Below are 22,088 nucleotides of genomic sequence, written 5' to 3'. Positions count from 1 at the left end.
AATGTAAATATTTTGGGGTTGGAACATTTCTAAGTAAATATGATGATACCATTGTGTTGGTGAACAAATTATCTAAAACATACCCAAAAAGATTTCCATGGCAACCAAAGGTGGTGGGTATGTGGTGGTTTATATAACAGCAATATTTTTCTATAGTGGACAATCGCTTAGCGATGGAAAAGACCAATCGTTTTCGGCTAAGGTTTGGAACTTTGGCACAAAATTTCTGAATAGTTAACCTAACATATTCATGGTTACGTATAGCTTACATAAGTACACGTACTGGGTATTTTGGGTGCCTTTTCGCTTAGCGATGGAACTCAAGCAAATTTGTCGTCTAAGGTCTAATTGTTTTGCACTTAATAAATTTTCTATCTTTTGATACAAAAAATGTGTCCAGAACGGAGATATTTGATGTTACACATATTTTTTTTACGATCACCCCCATTTTCACCTAAAACGATTTCCCACTACAACAACTTTTGAGGAAATATTTTTGAATAATGCTGCCGCTTATTCATTCACCTATACAATGGTATCAGCACAATTTCTTAGAAATGTTCTAATTTTAAGTACAACTACTCACACTATTGTGGTTACTCTCAAAGCTGAAGGCACTGTATAAGGAACGCTCTACACCCTCAATTTCAAAGATTTTGCAAAACCCTGTAGTTATAACTATAATTATAGCCTGGAATCGAGGCTAAGGAATTACACACACTCATTGTCAATTTTTTATAATTTTCTCTTTGGCCATTTTCTCTGTGGTTGCATGCATGTGCATGTTGGCAAGTTAATGGTTTAATTAACATATCTCAGGCTGTATTCACAACAGTGCAAACTTTAGCTATTTAGGCTTTTCTGTGGTTAAAAAATGCTTTCATGCACAGGTGTTTTAATGACTGATAAATAGTCTGATAAACCATAGAATGATGTACAGTGGAACCTCCATTAACGACCACCTCCAAACAGCAACCACACACTATACAACGGCCAAGAGCTCAGGTCCGGATTGAAACTACAATGACTTCAATGTAAAGCAACCTCTCAGGAGCGACCACCTCTCTACTCCGTACAACGAGCAGTTTTCTAGTCCCCAACAAGCTTTAGCAATGAAAAATAACCTCCCAGACACACAGTGAAAATTATTGCTGAGATAGCATTATTTTGCACAATCGTGAAAACCTATAGCTGTAGCTTGTTCCTACAGCCTTTTCAAAGCTTGTATGAGCTAAAGAAGCAGTTAACAAAGCTCCAAGATTCATTTGCAGCAAGAAGTGACTCATAGAGCATAGGGGTTAGGGCCTAATACTCAGTGTACATCACAGGTGACGCTGCATGTGCAATTGACAGGAGTGAGAAGAGTGTCAACTACTGATACTTCTACACAAACACTGCATGTGCACAAAGTATCATGACTCGCGCGTGATAAAGTATTTTAAATTTACTAGTAATCTCCTAGTAAATGTTAACCATGATGTTTTTAGGGGCGTGGTAATCGAACAATTCTAGGTAGTTGTTCGCATTCAGAGCTTATGAAGCTGCTCACTGCACACTGATAGGAGACGATCTCATCACAAAAATCATCTAAATAGAAATAATAGTCGAATTGATCCTCTTTACTTGCACTCTTTACCAACTTCTGTGCGTTGAGTAATTATGCGCAAACGTCATTAATTGCATGCGAGTTGCTTACGTGCAATTGACAGGATGTCACGTTACTTTGTGCACAGTGTTTGTGTAGAAGTATTAGTAGTTCAACACTCTTCTCTTCTTATGCACTCTTGTTATGACCTTATAGGTTAATAATAATATGTATTATATCAGGCTCTTCTATGGTTTAACATCTCTCTGCACGTATATTCAATCTGATAGATGTTTACCTAGCTATATGTATTATAGATTCACTCATGAGGAATGAGGCTAAGTAAAAGAAATTACACACTCATTGTCAATGCAAACCTCCTTGAACACTGTGCCTATGATAATGACTATACTGTGGCAAATACTACACCACAGAATTGTAACATCCCTCAGGAATTACACACAGTGCAAACTTAAATGCTTCTCTCTTCAATTAAAGGTACATGTACAATAATAGATAAATCTTCAATCTGAGAAGCATTATAAGTTTGCACTGTGAGTAATTCCTGAGGGATGTTACCATAGCTATCCCTCTGTATTCACATGCAGGAATTACACACAGCGCAAACTTATAATGCTTCTCTCTTTTAGATTATCTCTAGCCATTTAGGCTTCTGTCACAGTGTCACTGTGCATGGTTAGAATGATGCATGGCATCTTCAATCTTCAAAGAGAGAAGTTTAGTTAATTAACCACAGAAAGATGTATCTATATGGCATCTTCAATTTTCAAGGAGAGAATCAAGCATTATAAGTTTTCACTGGGAGTAATTCCTGAGGGATATTACCATAGCTATCCCTCTGTAATTACACACAGTGCAAACTTATAATTAATGCTTCTCTCTTTTAGAGTATCTTTAGCCATTTAGGGTTCTGGGTTCAGTAAGAATGCTTTCACATGCAGGTGTCCTATGACTGAGCTTAAATTAATAAACCACAGAATGATGTATCTATAATTATTATGGTAAGAGTGCATAAGAATTTAAGAGAAGAGTGTCAACTACCGATACCTCTACACAAAAACTGTGCACACGCAAAGTAACATGACTCACACGTGATGAAGTATGCTCATAATTATATAGTAAATATTAACCGTGATGTTTTTATAGGAGTGTGGTAATTGAACAATGACATCAGATTCTAGCTAGTCGTTCCCGTTCAATGTTCAGAGCTCATAGAGCTGCTCATTGCACACTGATAGGAGACGATCTCGATCCTCTTCACAAAAATCCTAGACAATGGTCGGGTTGATTATCCTATGGTTTATTACCCTCAACTCTGACCCATGCATGTATATATCACAGGAATTGCTCTGACCCATGCACCCCTGCCTATATAATTATATCTCACAGGAATTACACACAGTGCAAACTTATTATACTTCTCTCCTTGAATACTTTTCTGTGCATGGAAAATAGGCCCTGATAAATTATCCTTTTTTTCACCCATTATTCATTCTTGAAAAATGTGCTTAGTACGGATTATTTCCCTACATAATAATTATAACTGAACAAAAACACAGCACACACAACTGACCCAAGACATATTATATTCTCAGTCTGCCTTGAACTGATATAATTATGATGTTCACCTTTAGCCATTTTTTGTCCTGAGAACGTTGTTATGCAAAACTTTATGTAAGGATCTTTACCCAAAATTGGACACATCGTTATGATTCCTAATTGCTACTGAATAATTATAAGCTATCACAGATGACCCTCTGTGTCCTATAGCTATATAACTGAGCTTAAATTGATTTAACATTCCTCTGTAATTCAATTCTGATGGGTGTTTTTACTGCATGGCTTATGTCAATAATTACACGCATTGATACATGATCTATACATGCATGCATAAAGTAGTTATAAAGAATGCTATCAGGGGTCCTATAATTATGACTGTGGCAAGTTTAAACCAAACATACAGTGCAAACTTAAATTAAAGACATTGCAGGTGTTCTATCATATGCATGACTAAGCCCGGCCCTTAGTTAAACCACAGAATGATGTATTAGCATAATTAATGCCTGAGTACAAGTTCAATATTTTTTGAGGGTCTAATTTTTTCACAGTTTTAATAGCCATTTTTGTGCAAATAAAGAAGCACTCCCTTATATAAGTTCTAGAAGCCATTATTGCTCAGGACTACATTGTCATGTTCTTTGTATAGCAACAGTGTATGTATGGTGGTTTTGTGGTTTTGTGAATGCAGTGAGTATTTTGCAAGGTTTATGCAAACAGCTGTAGCTACATGTACCATAATAGATAATCTTCAATCTTCAAAGAGAGAAGCATTATAAGTTTGCACTGGGAGTAATTCCTGAGGGAAGTTACCATAGCTATATCCCTCTGTATTCACAGGAATTACACACATGCAGTGCAAACTTAATTATAATGCCTATCTCTATAGAATTATGTCTAGCCATTTAGGCTTCTGTGGTTAAAGAATGCTTTCACAGGTGTCCTATGCATGCATGACTGAGTAAACCACAGAATGATGTATCTGTAAGGTAAGAGTGCATAAGAGAAGAGTGTCAACTACTGATACTTCTACACAAAAACTGTACACATGCAAAGTAACATGACTCACAGTGATGAAGTATTGTCAAAATTATATAGTAAATACCATGCATGATGTTTTTAGGGGTGTGGTAATTGAACAATGACATCTGATTCTAGCTAGTCGTAGCTCATGGAGCTGTTCATTGCACACTGATAGGACAAAAATCCTAGACAATGGTCGGGTTGATCATCCTATGGTTTATTACCCTTGCTCTGACCCATGCATGTATATATCACAGGAATTGCTCTGACCCATGCACCCCTGCCTTATATCTCACAGGAATTACACACAGTGCAAACTTATTATACTTCTCTCCTTGAATACTTTTCTGTGCATGGAAAATAGGCCCTGATAAATTATCCTTTTTTTCACCCATTATTCATTCTTGAAAAATGTGCCTAGTACGGATTATTTCCCTACATAATAATTGTAACTGAACAAAAACACAGCACACACAACTGACCCAAGACATATTATATTCTCAGTGTTATTTTGCTGCCTTGAACTGATATATGATGTTCACCTTTAGCCATTTTTTGTCCTGAGAACGTTGTTATGCAAAACTTTATGTAAGGATCTTTACCCAAAATTGGACACATCGTTATGATTCCTAATAATTATGCTACTGAATAATTATAAGCTATCACAGATGACCCTCTGTGTCCTATAGCTATATAACTGAGCTTAAATTGATTTAACATTCCTCTGTAATTCAATTCTGATGGGTGTTTTTACTGCATGGCTTATGTCAATAATTACATGCATTGATACATGATCTATACATGCATGCATAAAGTAGTTATAAAGAATGCTATCAGGGGTCCTATAATTATGACTGTGGCAAGTTTAAACCAAACATACAGTGCAAACTTAAATTAAAGACATGCAGGTGTCCTATCATATGCATGACTAAGCCCCTTAGTTAAACCACAGAATGATGTATTAGCATAATGCCTGAGTACAAGTTCAGTATTTTTTGAGGGTCTAATTTTTTCACAGTTTTAATAGCCATTTTTGTGCAAATAAAGAAGTACTCCCCTTATATAAGTTCTAGAAGCCATTATTGCTCAGGACTACATTGTCATGTTCTTTGTATAGCAACAGTGTATGTATGGTGGTTTTGTGGTTTTGTGAATGCAGTGAGTATTTTGCAAGGTTTATGCAAACAGCTGTAGCTACATGTACCATAATAGATAATCTTCAATCTTCAAAGAGAGAAGCATTATAAGTTTGCACTGGGAGTAATTCCTGAGGGAAGTTACCATAGCTATATCCCTCTGTATTCACAGGAATTACACACATGCAGTGCAAACTTAATTATAATGCTTATCTCTTTAGAATTATGTCTAGCCATTTAGGCTTCTGTGGTTAAAGAATGCTTTCACAGGTGTCCTATGCATGCATGACTGAGTAAACCACAGAATGATGTATCTGTATGGTAAGAGTGCATAAGAGAATAGTGTCAACTACTGATACTTCTACACAAAAACTGTACACATGCAAAGTAACATGACTCACAGTGATGAAGTATTGTCAAAATTATATAGTAAATACCATGCATGATGTTTTTAGGGGTGTGGTAATTGAACAATGACATCTGATTCTAGCTAGTCGTAGCTCATGGAGCTGTTCATTGCACACTGATAGGACAAAAATCCTAGACAATGGTCGGGTTGATCATCCTATGGTTTATTACCCTTGCTCTGACCCATGCATGTATATATCACAGGAATTGCTCTGACCCATGCACCCCTGCCTATATAATTATATCTCACAGGAATTACACACAGTGCAAACTTATTATACTTCTCTCCTTGAATACTTTTCTGTGCATGGACAACAGACCCTGATAAATTATCCTTTTTTTCACCATTTAATTCTTGAAAAAATTAATGTGCCTATTGTTCTCAACATAAAAATCCCTACATAATAATTATAACTGAACAAAAACACAGCACACAAATGCAACTGACCCAAGACATATTATATTCTCAGTGTTTTCTTGTTGCGTTGAACTGATCCATAATATTCACCTTCATTTTTTGCCCTGAGAACGTCGTTATGCAAAACTTTATGTAAGGATCTTTACCAAAATTAGACATTGTCTATATGATTCCTAATTATGCTAATATAATTTATCATGTAGGGCCTATATAAAAAATGCTATCACAGGTGATGCTCTGTGTCCTATAGCTATATAACTGAGCTTATGATTTAACATTCCTCTGTAATTTAATTCTGATGGGTGTTTTTACTGCATGGTTTATCACGGTCAATAATTACTTACATGCATTGATACATGATCTACATGCATGCATAAAGTAGTTATAAAGAATGCTATTAGGGGTCCTATAATTATGACTGTTAAACCCAAAAAATTCACACACACAGTGCAAACTTAAGATTATCTGTAGCCATTTAGGCTTCTGTGGTTAAATAAAGCTATCACATGCAGGTGTCCTATCCTATGCATGACTGAGCCCCTTAGTTAAACCACAGAATGATATATTAGCATAATGCCTGAGTACCCCTAAAAACGTCCCGGTTAACATTATATACTTATAAGATTACTACAATACTTCATCACGTGTGCATGAGTCATGTTACTTTGCGTGTGCACAGTTTTGTGTAGTCTAAGAGGCATGGTAGTTCGACACTCTTCTCATACACTCTTGCTATAATATAGATACATCATTCTGTGGTTTATTAACTTAAGCTCAGTCATATAGGACACCTGTGAAAGCATTCTTTAACCACAGAAGCCTAAATGCATTATAAGTTTGCACTGTGTGTAATTCCTGTGAATACAGAGGGTATAGCTATGGTAACATCCCTCAGAAATTACTCACAGTGTAAACTTATAATGCTTCTCTCTTTGAAGATTGGCTATTGTGGTACATGTACAGCTGTTTGCATAGACCTTGCAAAATACTTCTTTATTTTCACAAAAATGGCTATTAAATCTGTGAAAAAATTAGACGCTATAAAGGTTGTATCAATAGTAGATGCTCTTATCTACTCTTGGTGATATTGAAACTCACATACAAATTATGGTGAGGATATTAAATAGAATGGGCTGGGACTTGCATACCAGCAGATAATAATATATACCTACTAATCTGTCCACTGCATGTATGGAAAGCAGTGGGAGAAGTTTCAGGCTGAAGAAACTGTTATAGTACGAAGTACTGTAAAGGACCTCAAACACTGACAGATCACAAAATATTGTTTTGGAGAGGCCTGCTGCTTATACGAGGAATATGTTAATACTTGTTGGTCAAAACCGTATGCCGCAGTGAGTGAGTCAGCCATCTACAGGTGGTAGATCATTTTTCACTTCAAATCCTCACTGGTTCTAGAATGAGTTTTCATAGTCTATAGTTCTAGAAGCCATTATTGCTCACTCCTTATTTAGTACATGTACATGTAGTTATTATTTTGTTTGCATAGCAACATTGTATGGTGGTTTTGTGGTAATGGCAGTGAAATATTTAGTATTTTGTAAGGTCTATGCAAACAGCTGTATACCAGAGGTGTCTATCTCATATCACATGCACAGACTAGAAATATCACACAGACTAGAAGATAGCTAGAAAATTTGAAATGCGAACATATTGACAGCAGAGAGCATGCATGGATAGTAGAAAGGGCTTTAGAAAGGGAACTGATATACTCATGTGCACACACAAGTGCACCTGCAGGGGCCTAAAAAAGATATTAATTTTGCCTGCTCTGAGATTTATTGGTGTACTTGCATACAATTAAAAGCTTGATTCTTTGGCTTGGGTAAAAAGCAAGCATGTATAGTGTTAAATAAAGTGGGGCCTGGTTCTATATACACCACTGGACAGTTATAGGAGAACACTGAAGATAGTCTAAGAGTATACTCTTATCTACTCTTGACCATAATTGAATGGCTAGACTGAGACTATAAAATTATATGTGCACTCCATGAATGGAAGTTCAGAGTGGAATTTTAGAATAGAAGCAAATGGCCTGTACAGGCTTCCGTAAAAGTGTGTATTATTATAACTGCGTAATTGTGATATAATTATGTGACAAAGGCTGGCTGACAGACTAACTGTGCCACATTGTGCAACACAGCTGCAATATAATTATATACATTTACTATAAGTATAAAGTTTTCAAGTTACTTGCGCTGTACGTAGTGTGTTTGGCTTTGATAGTGAGTTTGTTGTTGCAACTGAAGCGTACGTGTGTGATTAGAGGCTACATTCTAAATGGTCACAGTACATAACGCATGCAGTAACCATGGAAACGATGTTGCCATACTGATCCTTTCTACGTATAAATAGCAAAAACATGAATCAAGAGAAAATTGTAGCATGGTCAGACATAAGCCCAAAGACATAAGCCCAATGACACATGAACTTGTACTCAGGCATTATGCTAATACATCATTCTGTGGTTTAACTAAGGGGCTCAGTCATGCATAGGATAGGACACCTACATGTGATAGCTTAAACCACAGAAGCCTAACCAGCTACAGATATTCTTAATCAATTGCATTATAAGTTTGCACTGTAATAATGTATGAATATTTTTGGTTTAAACTTATAATTGCCGCAGTTATAATTATAGGACCCCTGATAGCATTCTTTATAATTACTTTATGCATGCATGTAGATCATGTATCATATAAGCCATGCAGTAAAACACCCATCACAATTGAATTACAGAGGGATGTTAAATTTAATCATAAATTAATCCTATAAATAACAGTGTCTAAGCATTTTAGATCATAGCAACAACGCTCATATGCCTGACACAACAATGGTTTGGACCATAGATATAAGAAGGAGAGGGATGGGAAACGGAGCACGTGCGCACAATCACTTCTGTGTAATGCCAAAAGGTTGATTCGCGTTTCGGCTCTAGACACCTCGCCAACCCAGCGGGAAATGTTATTACTATCATTCACAGCTCTCCACTGGGACTCTTAGTACTGTGCTGAGCATCCACACCTACTGTGCATCATATAGAAACATTGTGTATCTCACCAAGAGCTTGAAAACTTTCAAAGGCAGTTTTTTGAGTGTTGTATTATCGTTTCGGCTCTATCTAGTGGCTCTGTGTACCTTCTACAAGGAGAGGCTGTGACTACAGCCCAAAATATTAATGATTCCCTATTTCTTAAGTAGCTGGGCATTGTATGCAAGTAAAATCAAAGCCACTTGGCTTTAGGTTGGTAAGTAATGTTCATTTTTGTCTTAGTAAGCTGGTTTTTAAAAGCAGACTTTTTGTGTACCCATGTCAGAGGAATGAATGACTCCCCGGTGGGAGTGACTCCCCGGTCATTCCTGCCTAAGGTGTGGGTGACTCCCCCAGGAATAAATGACTCCCCTATGCGCATGTTTGTTCCGCCAATGTTGCCATCAATGTAAGTATATAGTAGCAAGAGTACATTCATGCACTCCTCATAGACATATAGTAGAGAATGAAGAGCCATGCAGGATGAAGAGCAAGGTTAGTAGTAGCATGCAAGGTAGCAATGAAGCAAGTGTTCATCCTGTAGTAGACAGCAAGTGACAGCTGGAATGTAGACCTATAAATGTGTGAAGAGCAGAGTTGCAAGGTTAATTGTTCTATCCTGTAGTTGACAGCAAGTGACAGCTAGATCTATGGTATAAAACCAGTGATCGTTCACAGTCATGTCATTTGAAGAAGGCAGCAAGAAATGGAGAATTTACAAGAGATTGAAAACTATTTACGAAAAGGAGAATACCCTCCTACTATTAACAGCAAAACAGAGAAGGCAAACTTTAGAAGAAAATGCAGGCAGAACTTTAAGTTTGAAAATGGTAGCCTATATTACAAGAAGCACACCAAAGCTGCTGATGCAGCTGACTGGAGGATATGTGTGCGCAGCAATGAGGAGAAATCAAGAATCCTCGAAGATTGCCATGCAGGTATAATAATTATTATGGCTTTGGTAAAATGATAATAGTAGGTAATAGAGCATGTATGTAATTATGTATGCTTGTAATCTATTATACGCATGCATGCAGGAACAGCTGGTGGCCACTTTGGAAGAGATAGAACTATAGACAAGATATGTTCTAGATTCTACTGGAAGTCGATGGTGGAGGAGATTCGAGAGTATGTAAAGAACTGCAGCCAGTGCCAGAGAATGAACCCAGCATTTGTAAACACAAATGCCAAACTCCATCCGATATCTGTACAACCCAAAGTCTGGCATCAGGTATATGTACACTATAATTTTTATGGCATTGCATAATAATTATTTGTTTTGAGCACAATCATATATTAATTATAATTATGTAATTCACTTTATAGGTTGGCATAGACTTGATAGGACCTTTGCCGATTACACCCAATGGCAGCAAATATGTGGTAACATTGGTCGATTATTTTAGCAAATGGGCTGAAGCAGCCCCACTCCCTGACAAAACTGCATTTGGAGTGGCAATGTTCCTGTACAACTTGTTTTGTCGGTAAGCTATGCATGTGTGTGAAATTGTAATCACATGCATCTCTACACATAATTATAATAACACGTATTTAATGATTATGGTTATACATGCACGCAGGTTTGGGTTTTGTGAGGTGCTGATATCGGACCAAGGCCGTGAGTTTGTTAATCAGGTCAACACAGAGCTTTTTCGATTCACTGGAACAGAGCACAGGGTCACTTCAGCTTACCACCCACAAACCAACGGGCTAACTGAACGTTTCAATCAAACACTTCAAACAGCACTACTCAAATATGTGAATGACTCACAGACCGACTGGGACTACCACTTGCCCGCTATTCTCTTTGCTTATAGGACGAGTAAGCAAAAGGCAACGAAGTATTCACCTTTCGAGTTGATGTTCTGTCGGTGAGTTGTTCATAATTATAATTATTATAATAATTACATGATAATCTGGCATGCATGCATTATTGTTATAACATTCCACATGCAGGAAACCTGTACTCCCTATTCAACTGGAGTTAGGCAGCGAGGGTGAACTTGAGCAGAGCTGGGACATTAGTGCCATTATGACCCATGCTCGAGCTGTTACAAAGTTAAAGGATGATATCCACAGCAAAGCCAAGAAGAACATTGACAATGCCCAAGAAAAGGACAAGATGTACTATGATCGGAAGCATGCAGACAAGAGGGTGAGCAGGCTATATCATTGTATGAGCGTAGCATGGCTATTTTCATTACTCGTTTAATGTCATAGCCATGTCATTTTTCTAATTATATAGGTGTTTAAGACTGGGACTTTGGTCTGGCTGAGGAATTCAGCCAGGGAATGTAAGAAGGGAGACAAGCTGAAGCCTCGGTGGTTAGGCCCATACACGGTGGTGGAGTGCTTGGACAAGGGAGTCTTTAAGATTGCCAACCCTAAGACTGGAAAGACCTTAAAAAAGGCTGTTAACCAACAGCGGTTAAAGCATTACCATGGCTCAGACTCCGAAAAACCTATCTTTGATCAACATAGTTCTCTCTCGGATCCTTCCGAATTATCAGACAACCATCACGATGAATCTCTCGATCAGTTTAACCCTTCTTTGACGAGTACTCCTATGAAAGACCCAAGCAAGGTATAATGCATGTGTCTCTAGATTTTGAAGCTAATTATAATTACATTACATTTCTCTTTACGATATTAATTTAATGTTTCATGTTTCTTTATAATTATACACTCCATTTTTAGAAGCTGTGGGAAAAAAATTGTGATTTTCCCTCTTCTCACAAGCCAGACGCCCCCTCCTCTCACAAGCCAGCCGCTCCCTCCTCTCACAAGCCAGACGTCCCCTCCTCTCACAAGCCAGCCGCTCCCTCCTCTCACAAGCCAGACGTCCCCTCCTCTCACAAGCCAGACGTCCCCTCCTCTCACAAGCCAGCCGCTCCCTCCTCTCACAAGCCAGACGTCCCCTCCTCTCACAAGCCAGCCGCTCCCTCCTCTCACAAGCCAGACGTCCCCTCCTCTCACAAGCCAGATGCTCACTCCTCTCGCAAGCGAGACGCCCCCTTCTCTCAGGTTAAGACTGCATCCTCTATGGAGCCACCTTTGAAGAAGCAAAGGACTACTCAATCTGTAACAAGAAAGGTATATAGTTATATACTTGTTAACAGGAGCTATCGTTAATTACAATTATTATTAATAATTATGTGCATGCACACTATAAACCGTTCATTATAATTATTGTGTGCACATTCGACAGAATTCAAGTTACTGGGTGAAGGATTTGGACCTGAGGACGGGAGACAAGGATGTAGTTCTTGCTGAGAGCGGGATGCTTTCTGACCGTCATATGTATGCTGCGCACAAACTGATGCGAATGCAATTTCCAAATATTGAAGGCTGTTATTCTACTCTTCTGGTTCAGAAGATGTCCTTTCCTGCAGTCACTAGTAGTGAAGCCACAGGTATAATTTCTACTTAAATTAATAGTAGTATTATTATAGTATTGGTATAATTATACCTCATCCTCATCCTTGGCCGTACCGTATAATAATTATATCATATATATCCTATACAGCCGTGCAGATATTCTTTGTAACAGAGAGGCATCACTGGATTGCGACAGCACTCATCAAGGGGGAACTTTTCCTCTTTGATAGCTGCTTCCAATATGGGAAAGACCTGGAGCCAAGTGCTGAGCTGCAAATCGCACAGATGTATAAGCCTTTAATAGCGCACAATGGGCTGTTACTATCTGTGGCCTCCATTCAACAGCAGAGCAGTGGCAGTAACAACTGTGGTTTGTTTGCAATTGCCGCTGCATACCACGCATTGCAAGGAGACAATCTGGATACCATCACCCTAAATGAAGACAAAATGAGGCCACATCTTGTGCGTTGCTTTGAAAATGAGAAACTCAGAAGATTTCCAAAGTCAAAAGATGTTAGTAGCCGCAAGAGACCAGAAAGATTTTCCAGCATAGTAATTACGATATACTGCCCTTGTCTCCGCCCTGACTGTTATGATGAAATGGTCCAGTGCGACACATGTACTGTGTGGTATCATTATAAATGTGTTCGTATTAAAGTATCTCCACTTGGAGATTGGTTTTGTCCTACTTGTAGATCTAGATAGAATTTTTTTAGCATTTCGTTATCTTCCACTAGCTGTTTTTGTTTATACACTGTTAATTTGCACTGTTGTTTTGTTTGTTTTTCATGCACTGTAGATCTATTTGTTATTTTGATGGATGTTGTTGTATTATAAGTTTTGCTTTACAGTGACCGTGAGACGTGTGAAAATGTGAACAGAGTGTACAATGTAGTATAAGTACTATAGGTACTAATAGCTAAACTGAACCAGTTTACAGTATATAAGGAACAGCTGTAATTATAGTCATACTATGTATTAAACAGGTCTCTCACAGATAGCATGCATGCAGTCCTGATAACAGTCTTGAGCTTGATTGTATAGTCACACTGTGACAGGTTTTGAGGATGCATGTACTTAGTATAGCCCCTGAAGTCTCTTTAGCTCTATGGATCAGTGTTCATATATAAATTTCGGGGGAGTCATTTTTTCCAGGGGGGAGTCATTCGTGACTAGGAGTCAGTGACCGGGGGAGTCATTTATTCCTAGGCGTGAGTGACCGGGAGTCACTGGTGCCTAGGTAGGAGTGACCGGGAGTCATTATTTAGGGGAGTCATTCATTCCTATGACACCCATTTAGAAAGTTACATCAATGATTGAATGTATGTAAATGTCTCTTTGTATTCATTGATAGTTGGTTCATCGTATCGGCACAGTAATTTCACAGAACTTTGCTACATTTCCATAATTCTCTATCATGTCAGTCACTGTACTGGAATACTCAACGGTACAGACAGAGCTCCTCTCAAAAATTTGCCTGTCCAAGCTGCTTTTCACTGCTTGGAGGGTCTCACTAACTATTGCTGCTACCTTGTTGTGACTGTTCCACTAGCCATTGCTAATACATATACATGGAGCTCAGCAGCTAGTTTATAGCCTAGTACTAGCTAAAAGCATGGATTGGAGGAAATAAAGAAGAAAACATTGACCGAAACGCGGATCGTCAATGCTATTTACGTAGCGTTTCCCATCCCTCTCCTTCTTGTTTGAACACACAAACAATGGATTCTGAGCCTCCTCCGGTGCCGAACGCTTTCTTGAGTTCGCCTATTACAATTACATGGTTTCTAGAACTACTGAGACCCAGCCCACATCCTTCCCTGCTTCCTTCCAAACCAGCCACACCTCCAGCTCTGTCTTTGCAGCAACCAGCCCCACCTCCATATCTGCTGCAGCAACCAGCCCCACCTTCCTATCTGCTCTCTCTGACCTGTAGACTATTGCTTATGGTAAAGATCCTTACATGAAGTTTTGCATAATGAAGTTCTCAGGGCAAAAAATGAAGGTGAACATTATGGATCAGTTCAAGGCAGCAAGAAAACACTATATTATGTTTTGGGTCAATTGTGTGTGCTGTGTTTTTGTTCAGTTATAATTATTATGTAGGGATTTTTATGAGAATAATCCGAGAACAATATAAGCACAAGAATAGAATAATGGGTGAAAAAAGGATAATTTATCAGGGCCTATCATTATTTTGTCTATGCACAGAAAAATAATCTTCAATATTCAAGGAGAGAAGCATAATAAGTTTGCACTGTGTGTAATTCCTGTGTGATATATACATGCATGGGTCAGAGCAAGGGTAATAAACCATATAGGATGATCAACCAGACCATTGTCTAGGATTTTTGTGAAGAGGAGATCGTCTCCTATCAGTTTGCAATGAGCAGCTCCATGAGCTCTGAACATTGAACAGGAATGACTAGCTAGAATCAGATGTCATTGTAATAACTGTATGCCCATTTTTAATTAAGCTTGTGGTTGATTAAAGCATCATTGGTTTGTGGTTTGCAACTGCTGATATTGTCAAAACAGTAGAAAATAGTAGTTTTTCAGTGTTATCTCAACAATGGAATAAGCATAGAGGATGTTCTTGGTATCAAAATGTAGCCCTATACATATAATTATTAATTCATCACTGGAGTATATGCTTTGATTGTTTGGAGCGAACACTGTCAAGTACGTAGACCTAAAACTCCCCTCCTCCCTTTGCAGTTAAATCATTCGTTGACATGGTAAAGTACCTGTTTATGCACCCTCCCTGACGTAAAGTGCTTTTTGAGTGAGTGAATCAGTGGAGTTCTGCCAGAATACTGAAGCATGCACTGAGGGTTATCAACAGCTTGTGCAGAGACGTGAGCTGTGGTAACAAATGACAACAACAAAGACTACACAAAAGAAAAACCGCAAGCAGATCAAAAAAAGGGAAACATTATTGTAATTAATTTTAATACACATAATTATTAATTTCTTATGTGTGATTGAACGACTAACATTGCCCATAAATTGAAGGTAATGTACAGAAGTATAAATATAAATTATTAAGTGATCAAGCTATTTATTTTGTAAATCATCCACTATAGTCAGTGCAGTTGCACTGACACTGCATGTTGGTATCTTAAATCATACAGCTATAATAATTATAGTGGCTTCTCTCAGTAGAGTATTATCACAAGGAACAAGCAAGCTATACTGCTATTTTGTACTTATACCTGCGATGCTTATCACTGCATGCTCTCTATTCAAGTTTGTTCTTAGCCTGGGATCGAGGCTACTATTATAATCTGTGCTGCCTATTAGCTTCCGGTGGTCAGCGTGCGTGGTTAGTTTCTAATCCTGTATTTACGGAGAGTGGTTTCAAGACTATATAAGTGTCAGTTATGTTCATTGCTAAGCATTTATAGTGTGGGTACCTGCTGTGCTGCCCATATACAATGTATCAAGAAGAGCTGGATCGTATCAAGGTTGCCATTGCAGATGAAGGAAAGAAGAGACACACACTCCAAAACCTCGACTGCTTTGTACTGGACAATTCCTTAAGAGAGAGCACTGTAGGCCAATTGCGCGGCCACACCATTGAGAACAAATGGAAAATCTACAATGAAGTGAAGAAATGCGGCTTAAAAAACATCATAGTCGCGTCTTTTTCGCACATGACACGAGTTGATGACTTGTTCATCAAACAGCTGACAGAAAAAGGTGAAGATCCGAGCACACTCTATGCATTCTCTGAAGTCACAGCAGGTGTTTCGAAAGGGGTAATCGACAGGGAAACCATACCAGTTGGCCTGGCTAAGATGAAAAAACATGGACTGAAAAACCCGATTATCGAATTCGATCTTGCCGACAAATCTATCGATTGGGAGTCCTGTTCAGTGAAAGATATTTGCGAGCTGATCATGAAATGGATTGAATGGTCTCATACTAATCTTTCAAAGGATTCCAAAATATTCGTCAACTTTAGGGATTTCCCTATGGCAATGATTAAAGTGCCAGAACGTGTACTCGCTGCAGTTGACTACTTTGCATCCCTACCACAGGAGAAACGATTGCTGGGTATTATTTTCGAGGAACCTACTGGAGACTACTTACCAGAAGAAATTGGGGCATGGACAACAGCTGTACGAAATCTAATGAATGCCAGGAAGTGGAATGACGGACTTTTGCTGGTTCACGTGCACAAAAAGTGGGGGCTGGCTGAGACTGTGCAACTCGAGTGCTTATGCAGTGGAGCTAATGGTATTTGGGCCAGTGTAGCTGAAGAGGGAGCAGCCATGGGCCATGCTTGCTCATCCATCACCCTGATGAATCTAATTCGAATGGGAAACAAAAAAGTACTAGAGCGATATAACTGCACCTATCTGCGAAAAGCTGCGATAGCTATTACGAGTATCACTACCGGTAATGACCCTCACCCCAAGCAGGTGGTGTACGGGGAGAGAGCTCTAGATATGAGCTTTGATTTTGGTGGCATCGCAGGGGGTCATGTAGGAAAAGGTGAATTCGATATTGCGAAATTCTTTGGTGAGAAGCCACCGGTTAGGATCAGCACACTTGCTTCAACTGCCATGATTATCACTCGGCTTAATGAGTTGTTTGGAAGCAATCCGCAATTCAACCAGCAGATAGCTGAAAAGATGAAAGAAGTTATGCTGGAAGATCTCCGTGGAAACAGAAAAGAAGAGTACATGAGTGAAGCAGGCCTGGCTGTGTTGTTTGATCGATCTGGAGGGCAAATAACAAACAAGATGGGAGATGTAATTGCTCGCATGCAAGCAGGAACAGATCTTGAGAAATTGCTGATTACGGAAATTAAAGAGAGGTGGGACACATGGGACCTTCAAGACAAGGTACAGGGAGATGATGCCCTGCAGTTTGACTCGTTCTACAATGGCTTCATGGCACCCTACTTTGGTTGTTTTAAATGCAACGATACTAAGGCAGGACTAAAGGCAATGGACATGGACAGTGATGGGTTTGTCGATTGGAAGGAATTCCTTGTCTATCTAAAATGGGCTGTTCACGAATATGACGTCAAGACTGCTGATGAGCTGTTGTCGATCGCATTTCGTAAAGGACTCATTCCTGCCATGCGTGACGAACTACAAAAGTCTTAAAAGATTGCTCTTAGATGTGAGAACTTAAAGTCGCTAAACTAGAAGTTGCTAAACTAGTAGTGTGCGATGTGCATAGCTATAATAATTATATATACATAACTTGTTTCTAGCCATGTCAATCCAAACAATTGTACTTGTGTATAACTATTCAAGCTGATTACCGTATAATTATATGTAACAATTTTTTGTGGTTGATTCAATATTTGTGAGCACAGAATGATCTATGCATGCAAATCTGGCGGGGCTTGAGCATGCAGTGTCTCCCAGACAATCATGAACTTATAGCTAACTATTATAATTATAGCCCTTTATACTGTTGTAAATATTACACCAAAGGAGCGTGCTGCTATTAACTTGTCAATATTGATCAATAATTATTAATTGTGTGGTAGATTAGAGAGTGTCATGAATGCGATTATCCTGCTGACTTGAAACTGGATTGGCTCTGGAAGCACTATTTATTGGCAAGAGATCTGATGCACAGCAGTTTGAGCTATAGCTAGCAAGCGACAAGCAAGTTGAATTTGACAGAGTTTCAGAATACAATAGAGATCACAAAAAGACACTGACAAAACATGCAGAACATGCATGCAAGCCTGAGGGTATAGTGCACAGAGCCCCGCAGGCAGGGCCTCTTTACAACAAAGAACTATTGTACAAAACAAAAGACTACTAAGGGAGGCTCTGCTCCGGAAACTCAACAGAGATAATTACTAATGAACATTCCTAAACACAAACTATGGTAACTAACAACTAACCACAGTAATTAAAGTTGCGGTAAACAGTTTGCTCATGATATTCATGATTTTCTTATAATGATTTTTGTGAAACTATAAATGCCATGATAAAAGTTTGAAGCACATACAAAACATGTTCCAGTGGAAGCTCTGAGCGATCATCAAGTTACTAGAAACAACACAAAAACTAGTAGTCATTTTAAACTTCCAAAAACACTTCTAGCTCTGTGTTTTTGCTGTATATGATGCTTCTTACCATTCTGGAGGGCGGGTCGAAGTGTTTTTTTTCTTTCCAGGCCAAAAAACTCTCACAAAATAATAATAGTCATTATGTAGACTAATTCCACTTAAAATGGCGGTCAGAGCCAAGGAAAACAGCCTCTTGTGAGCTTTCAGTAGCCTTTTTTCAAAATATCTCTTCGACCCGCCCTGCATATAGTGAAGCTACAGTAGACTGTACCTAAGCTTTATAGTAAAGATGTTTATTCGAGCCCATGAAATGACTAATGCGCAAAATTATTGGATAATTTCCCTGTAAGGCCCCTCCAAGTGATACTCTGGTTTCTGGTCCACCGCCCGCATCAGATTTTATTCTTGGATTTCTATCTCATTATTTCTACTACGCATGCGCAGAATGGTCCAGGTACAAAATAGTGTGATAATGATATTCATTTGCAAAATAATGAGATTCATAAGGTGAAATTGATAATGACATAATGAGAAAAGCCGCCCGCCCGCATGCAATTAGAAAAACTTCAGGACCAGAAACCAGAGTGTCACTTGGAGTGGCCTAATGTTTCCCATTAAACGAGAATGCGTCAGATATCAATGCGCGATAGCACGCCGCGCTCCCGTGTATAAAAGGGGGCTGGGCAGTCCGGAAGGAAGTGATTACAATTTCAAATTGTGCCGCAAGACTTGCACACACAGCTAGCTATACTATCCACAGAGATATTATCTTTGCTAGCGCTTACTATGGCTGCAAAAACCATAAAAGTAAGACCAATACAAACAATATGAAGCTATACACAGTTTTGTTCCAGGTTAGAGTTGAATACGACGATATTCCTCCTCAAGTTTTCATCTCAGAATTGAACAAATTCATTCGTGATCACCAGCCAACAAGAGGGTTTAGGGCAGAGATCGTTTGGGAGAGGGTGGTTAGACCAGAGAATGAAATTGATCTGGAAGAAAGGCAAGGTAAGTGACCATATCACAATACGTGTACAACTTAGCCAATTATTATCGCTTTCTTTCAGCAGATGTGAGTGTGCGCGATCTTCCTCGTGGTTACGAGACACTACAGCATAATGTGCCCGTCCACAGAAGGCTCAACCACTGTCCACACTGTTTCTGTGCCCCGTGCGTCGTTCAACAGCCTCCAACGTTTTTGAAGGGATCATGTGACCCACATCCAGCCAATGCAGAGAAGCGACACAGGCTCTACAAGCTGTTTTGGAGGTGTTTGAACACACTTGGGGTGTGGCAGGACGAGGAGTACTTGAGAGCAAAGGAGCTGCGCACTGCAAGAGATGACAGGAGAGACATCATGCCATGCTGTGTAATTGAAGTAAGAAAAAAATATTCATGGCATTAAAATTACTCAAGTGTATACATGCAGGAAATTCGAAGACGCTATCCTACAGATGACGGACATTATAGGGATTACATGAGTACATTTGATGCCAGTATTGAACGACACTACAGACGATAATATAGAAGATTAATTTTAGTACAAACGGACTCATTATTAATTGTATGTAAAATTAATGATAAACATAGGATGACGTATATGACTAGCTAAAAGAGGGTTAGCGAAACAAAAGTACATTATACCAACATACTCACACAATCAGACGTTTGGTCCCACACAGCCAGGATCATCACCCTCGTAATCACTGTCTGAATCAGGTACAATCTCCCCATCTTCTAAAATATCAGAATCATCGCCATCATCGCCATCATCTTCATCAAGAAAACTACAACAATAACAATAAGTATTGTACTGATCACTAGATACGTTGACTTACTCCAAGCTTGTCATGTTCTTTGTAACGTAGGTGGTCCACAGTACATAAGCAAACTGATACGTTTTCTTGACGAGAGCTTTCATGGCAGTTCTGCGGTCAGGTCGCCGAAGGTCTTTCAACTTGCGCTTGCTTGTGTGCTCTCGTCCCACGTTCTCATTCTGAATAATTGTGCATATAATTATTAATATCAAATTGTCAGGGAAAGTAGTAATCTTACCCAGTCCAACACAGCCAAGTTCATTCTCATAGAGAAAACCCTCTTTGAGATGTAGCAGAGAAGCTGGTGATTGAAACTTTCCACCCAATACATATCACGACACTATATACAGCACACAGTCTAAGTAGGTTATAGTCATACTCAACGAACATACCCTACAGAAGGACTCTGGGAAGCGATAGATGTAGGTGTCCTTCAATTGTTTCTCCAGCTGCTGGACAGTAGCCAGGTCAGTCAGCAGATCCTTGCCAGGAGCGTAGTGAGGGAGATGACAAGTCGATGAAGGGTGGCATTCAAGGTGGTTGTCCTAAAAATTACTAGTGTAATAATAATTATTATTGCATTACTTTACCTGATAGTGCATAGCGATATTTTCTATCAGACTACGAAGCTTCTGGCCATCACCATCACAATTCTTCATAGCCCAGTATAGATGCACCTTTATACTCTTTTCTATATAAAGAACACTGAAAACACACCATTACATGTAAGTATAGGAAACGTACGCTTGTCAACCAGCTCAGGAAACCATGTCAGTCCCTTGTCTCTAACTCGACCCTGAGTAACCTTCTGGAGACACTTTGACAAATTCTTGGTCCCTGAATAAAACAGTTCTGAACATGCTTTATTATTACTAATAGATCTACTTACCATGCCATATATCAAAGGAGTTCTTCAGTCCCAGATCAGAGGTCACGTAACGAGACACTTGATGCTGCATGTCATGCGCTACTTCTACAACATTCAGACCTGAATTACAATACTGATTAGCATAGTACATACACAAAAAGGTGCCATACTACGAGCAATTGCCTGTGGCACAGCAATCTTAGTGCACTGCAATTCTCGTGTCTGAGCAACACCGTGGTCTGTTCGAGACACTGTAGAGATCCCAACTATCTTCTTGGTGCTAGGAAGAAAGTAGGTAAACAGATATATACAATTTTAATAGTCGTATGTACCTTCCAGTGAGACAAGGCACAGTAGTGTGGCAATCATAAAGCATCCCATATTATTATAGGAGAGACTTAGTGCCCTCAATCATAAAGCATATCCCATATTATTATAGGAGAGATTTAGTGCCGAGCATTAAATGTTTCCTAGTATATAGGAGAGCTTTAATGCCAATGGACATTAATGCTCTCCTATATACCTGGGGAAATTGTTTAATGCACATGCATTATAAAAATGCATTATAAAAATGCCTCATAGTATATAGGAGAGATATAGTGCCGACGAGCATTAAAGCTCTCCTATATACTTAGGGCACTTTTTTCATTTAGTGACATTCTGTACGGAACCTTTGTGTACCTCTATCTCCAATATGAACTAATTTTATAACATGTACGTTTCACAGAATTAAAGTGTGTTTATAACTGCATGGAACAAAGCATATTTTCCAGCTCTCA

The 22,088-nt window shown here is 38.9% G+C and overlaps 3 protein-coding genes across 7 annotated transcripts; 2 read left to right on the top strand and 1 right to left on the bottom strand.

The window, feature by feature from the left end:
* Window positions 1-9,470: 9,470 nt before the first annotated feature.
* LOC135347839 (uncharacterized) lies at window positions 9,471-13,447 on the top strand. Of its 4 annotated transcripts, XM_064545928.1 has the most exons (10): window positions 9,471-9,692; window positions 9,823-10,135; window positions 10,235-10,428; window positions 10,524-10,681; window positions 10,778-11,068; window positions 11,154-11,352; window positions 11,443-11,781; window positions 11,895-12,290; window positions 12,406-12,610; window positions 12,724-13,447. In XM_064545928.1, the coding sequence occupies exons 2-10, from the start codon at window positions 9,904-9,906 to the stop codon at window positions 13,278-13,280; spliced, it is 2,571 nt and encodes an 856-aa protein (XP_064401998.1). In that variant the 5' UTR covers window positions 9,471-9,692; window positions 9,823-9,903; the 3' UTR covers window positions 13,281-13,447. The 4 variants fall into 4 exon arrangements, with proteins under 4 accessions (XP_064401998.1, XP_064402000.1, XP_064401999.1 ...); XM_064545930.1 differs by having other exon boundaries at window positions 9,471-10,135; window positions 10,241-10,428; XM_064545929.1 differs by having other exon boundaries at window positions 9,471-10,135; window positions 11,898-12,290.
* Window positions 13,448-15,959: 2,512 nt separating this feature from the next.
* LOC135347879 (uncharacterized) lies at window positions 15,960-17,895 on the top strand. Its single transcript, XM_064545988.1, has one exon. It carries the CDS (start codon window positions 16,013-16,015, stop codon window positions 17,693-17,695), a length of 1,683 nt encoding a protein of 560 aa, XP_064402058.1. The 5' UTR covers window positions 15,960-16,012; the 3' UTR covers window positions 17,696-17,895.
* Window positions 17,896-19,308: 1,413 nt separating this feature from the next.
* Window positions 19,309-21,700, bottom strand: LOC135347946 (uncharacterized). 2 transcript variants are annotated; one of them, XM_064546090.1, is made up of 10 exons: window positions 21,642-21,700; window positions 21,480-21,589; window positions 21,331-21,429; window positions 21,186-21,278; window positions 21,032-21,132; window positions 20,834-20,986; window positions 20,680-20,781; window positions 20,463-20,620; window positions 20,281-20,411; window positions 19,309-19,989 (listed from the first exon to the last, which is right to left on the bottom strand). In XM_064546090.1, exons 1-9 carry the CDS (start codon window positions 21,683-21,685, stop codon window positions 20,285-20,287), a joined length of 987 nt encoding a protein of 328 aa, XP_064402160.1. In that variant the 5' UTR covers window positions 21,686-21,700; the 3' UTR covers window positions 19,309-19,989; window positions 20,281-20,284. The 2 variants fall into 2 exon arrangements, with proteins under 2 accessions (XP_064402160.1, XP_064402159.1); XM_064546089.1 differs by having other exon boundaries at window positions 19,309-19,955.
* Between the last annotated feature and the right edge of the window lie 388 nt (window positions 21,701-22,088).

This window comes from Halichondria panicea, chromosome 14, assembly GCF_963675165.1.
Source record: "Halichondria panicea chromosome 14, odHalPani1.1, whole genome shotgun sequence".
Classification (NCBI taxonomy): Eukaryota; Metazoa; Porifera; class Demospongiae; order Suberitida; family Halichondriidae; genus Halichondria; species Halichondria panicea.
Note: the sequence above shows the minus strand (reverse complement) of the source record. Positions and strands in the feature narration are given on the sequence as shown.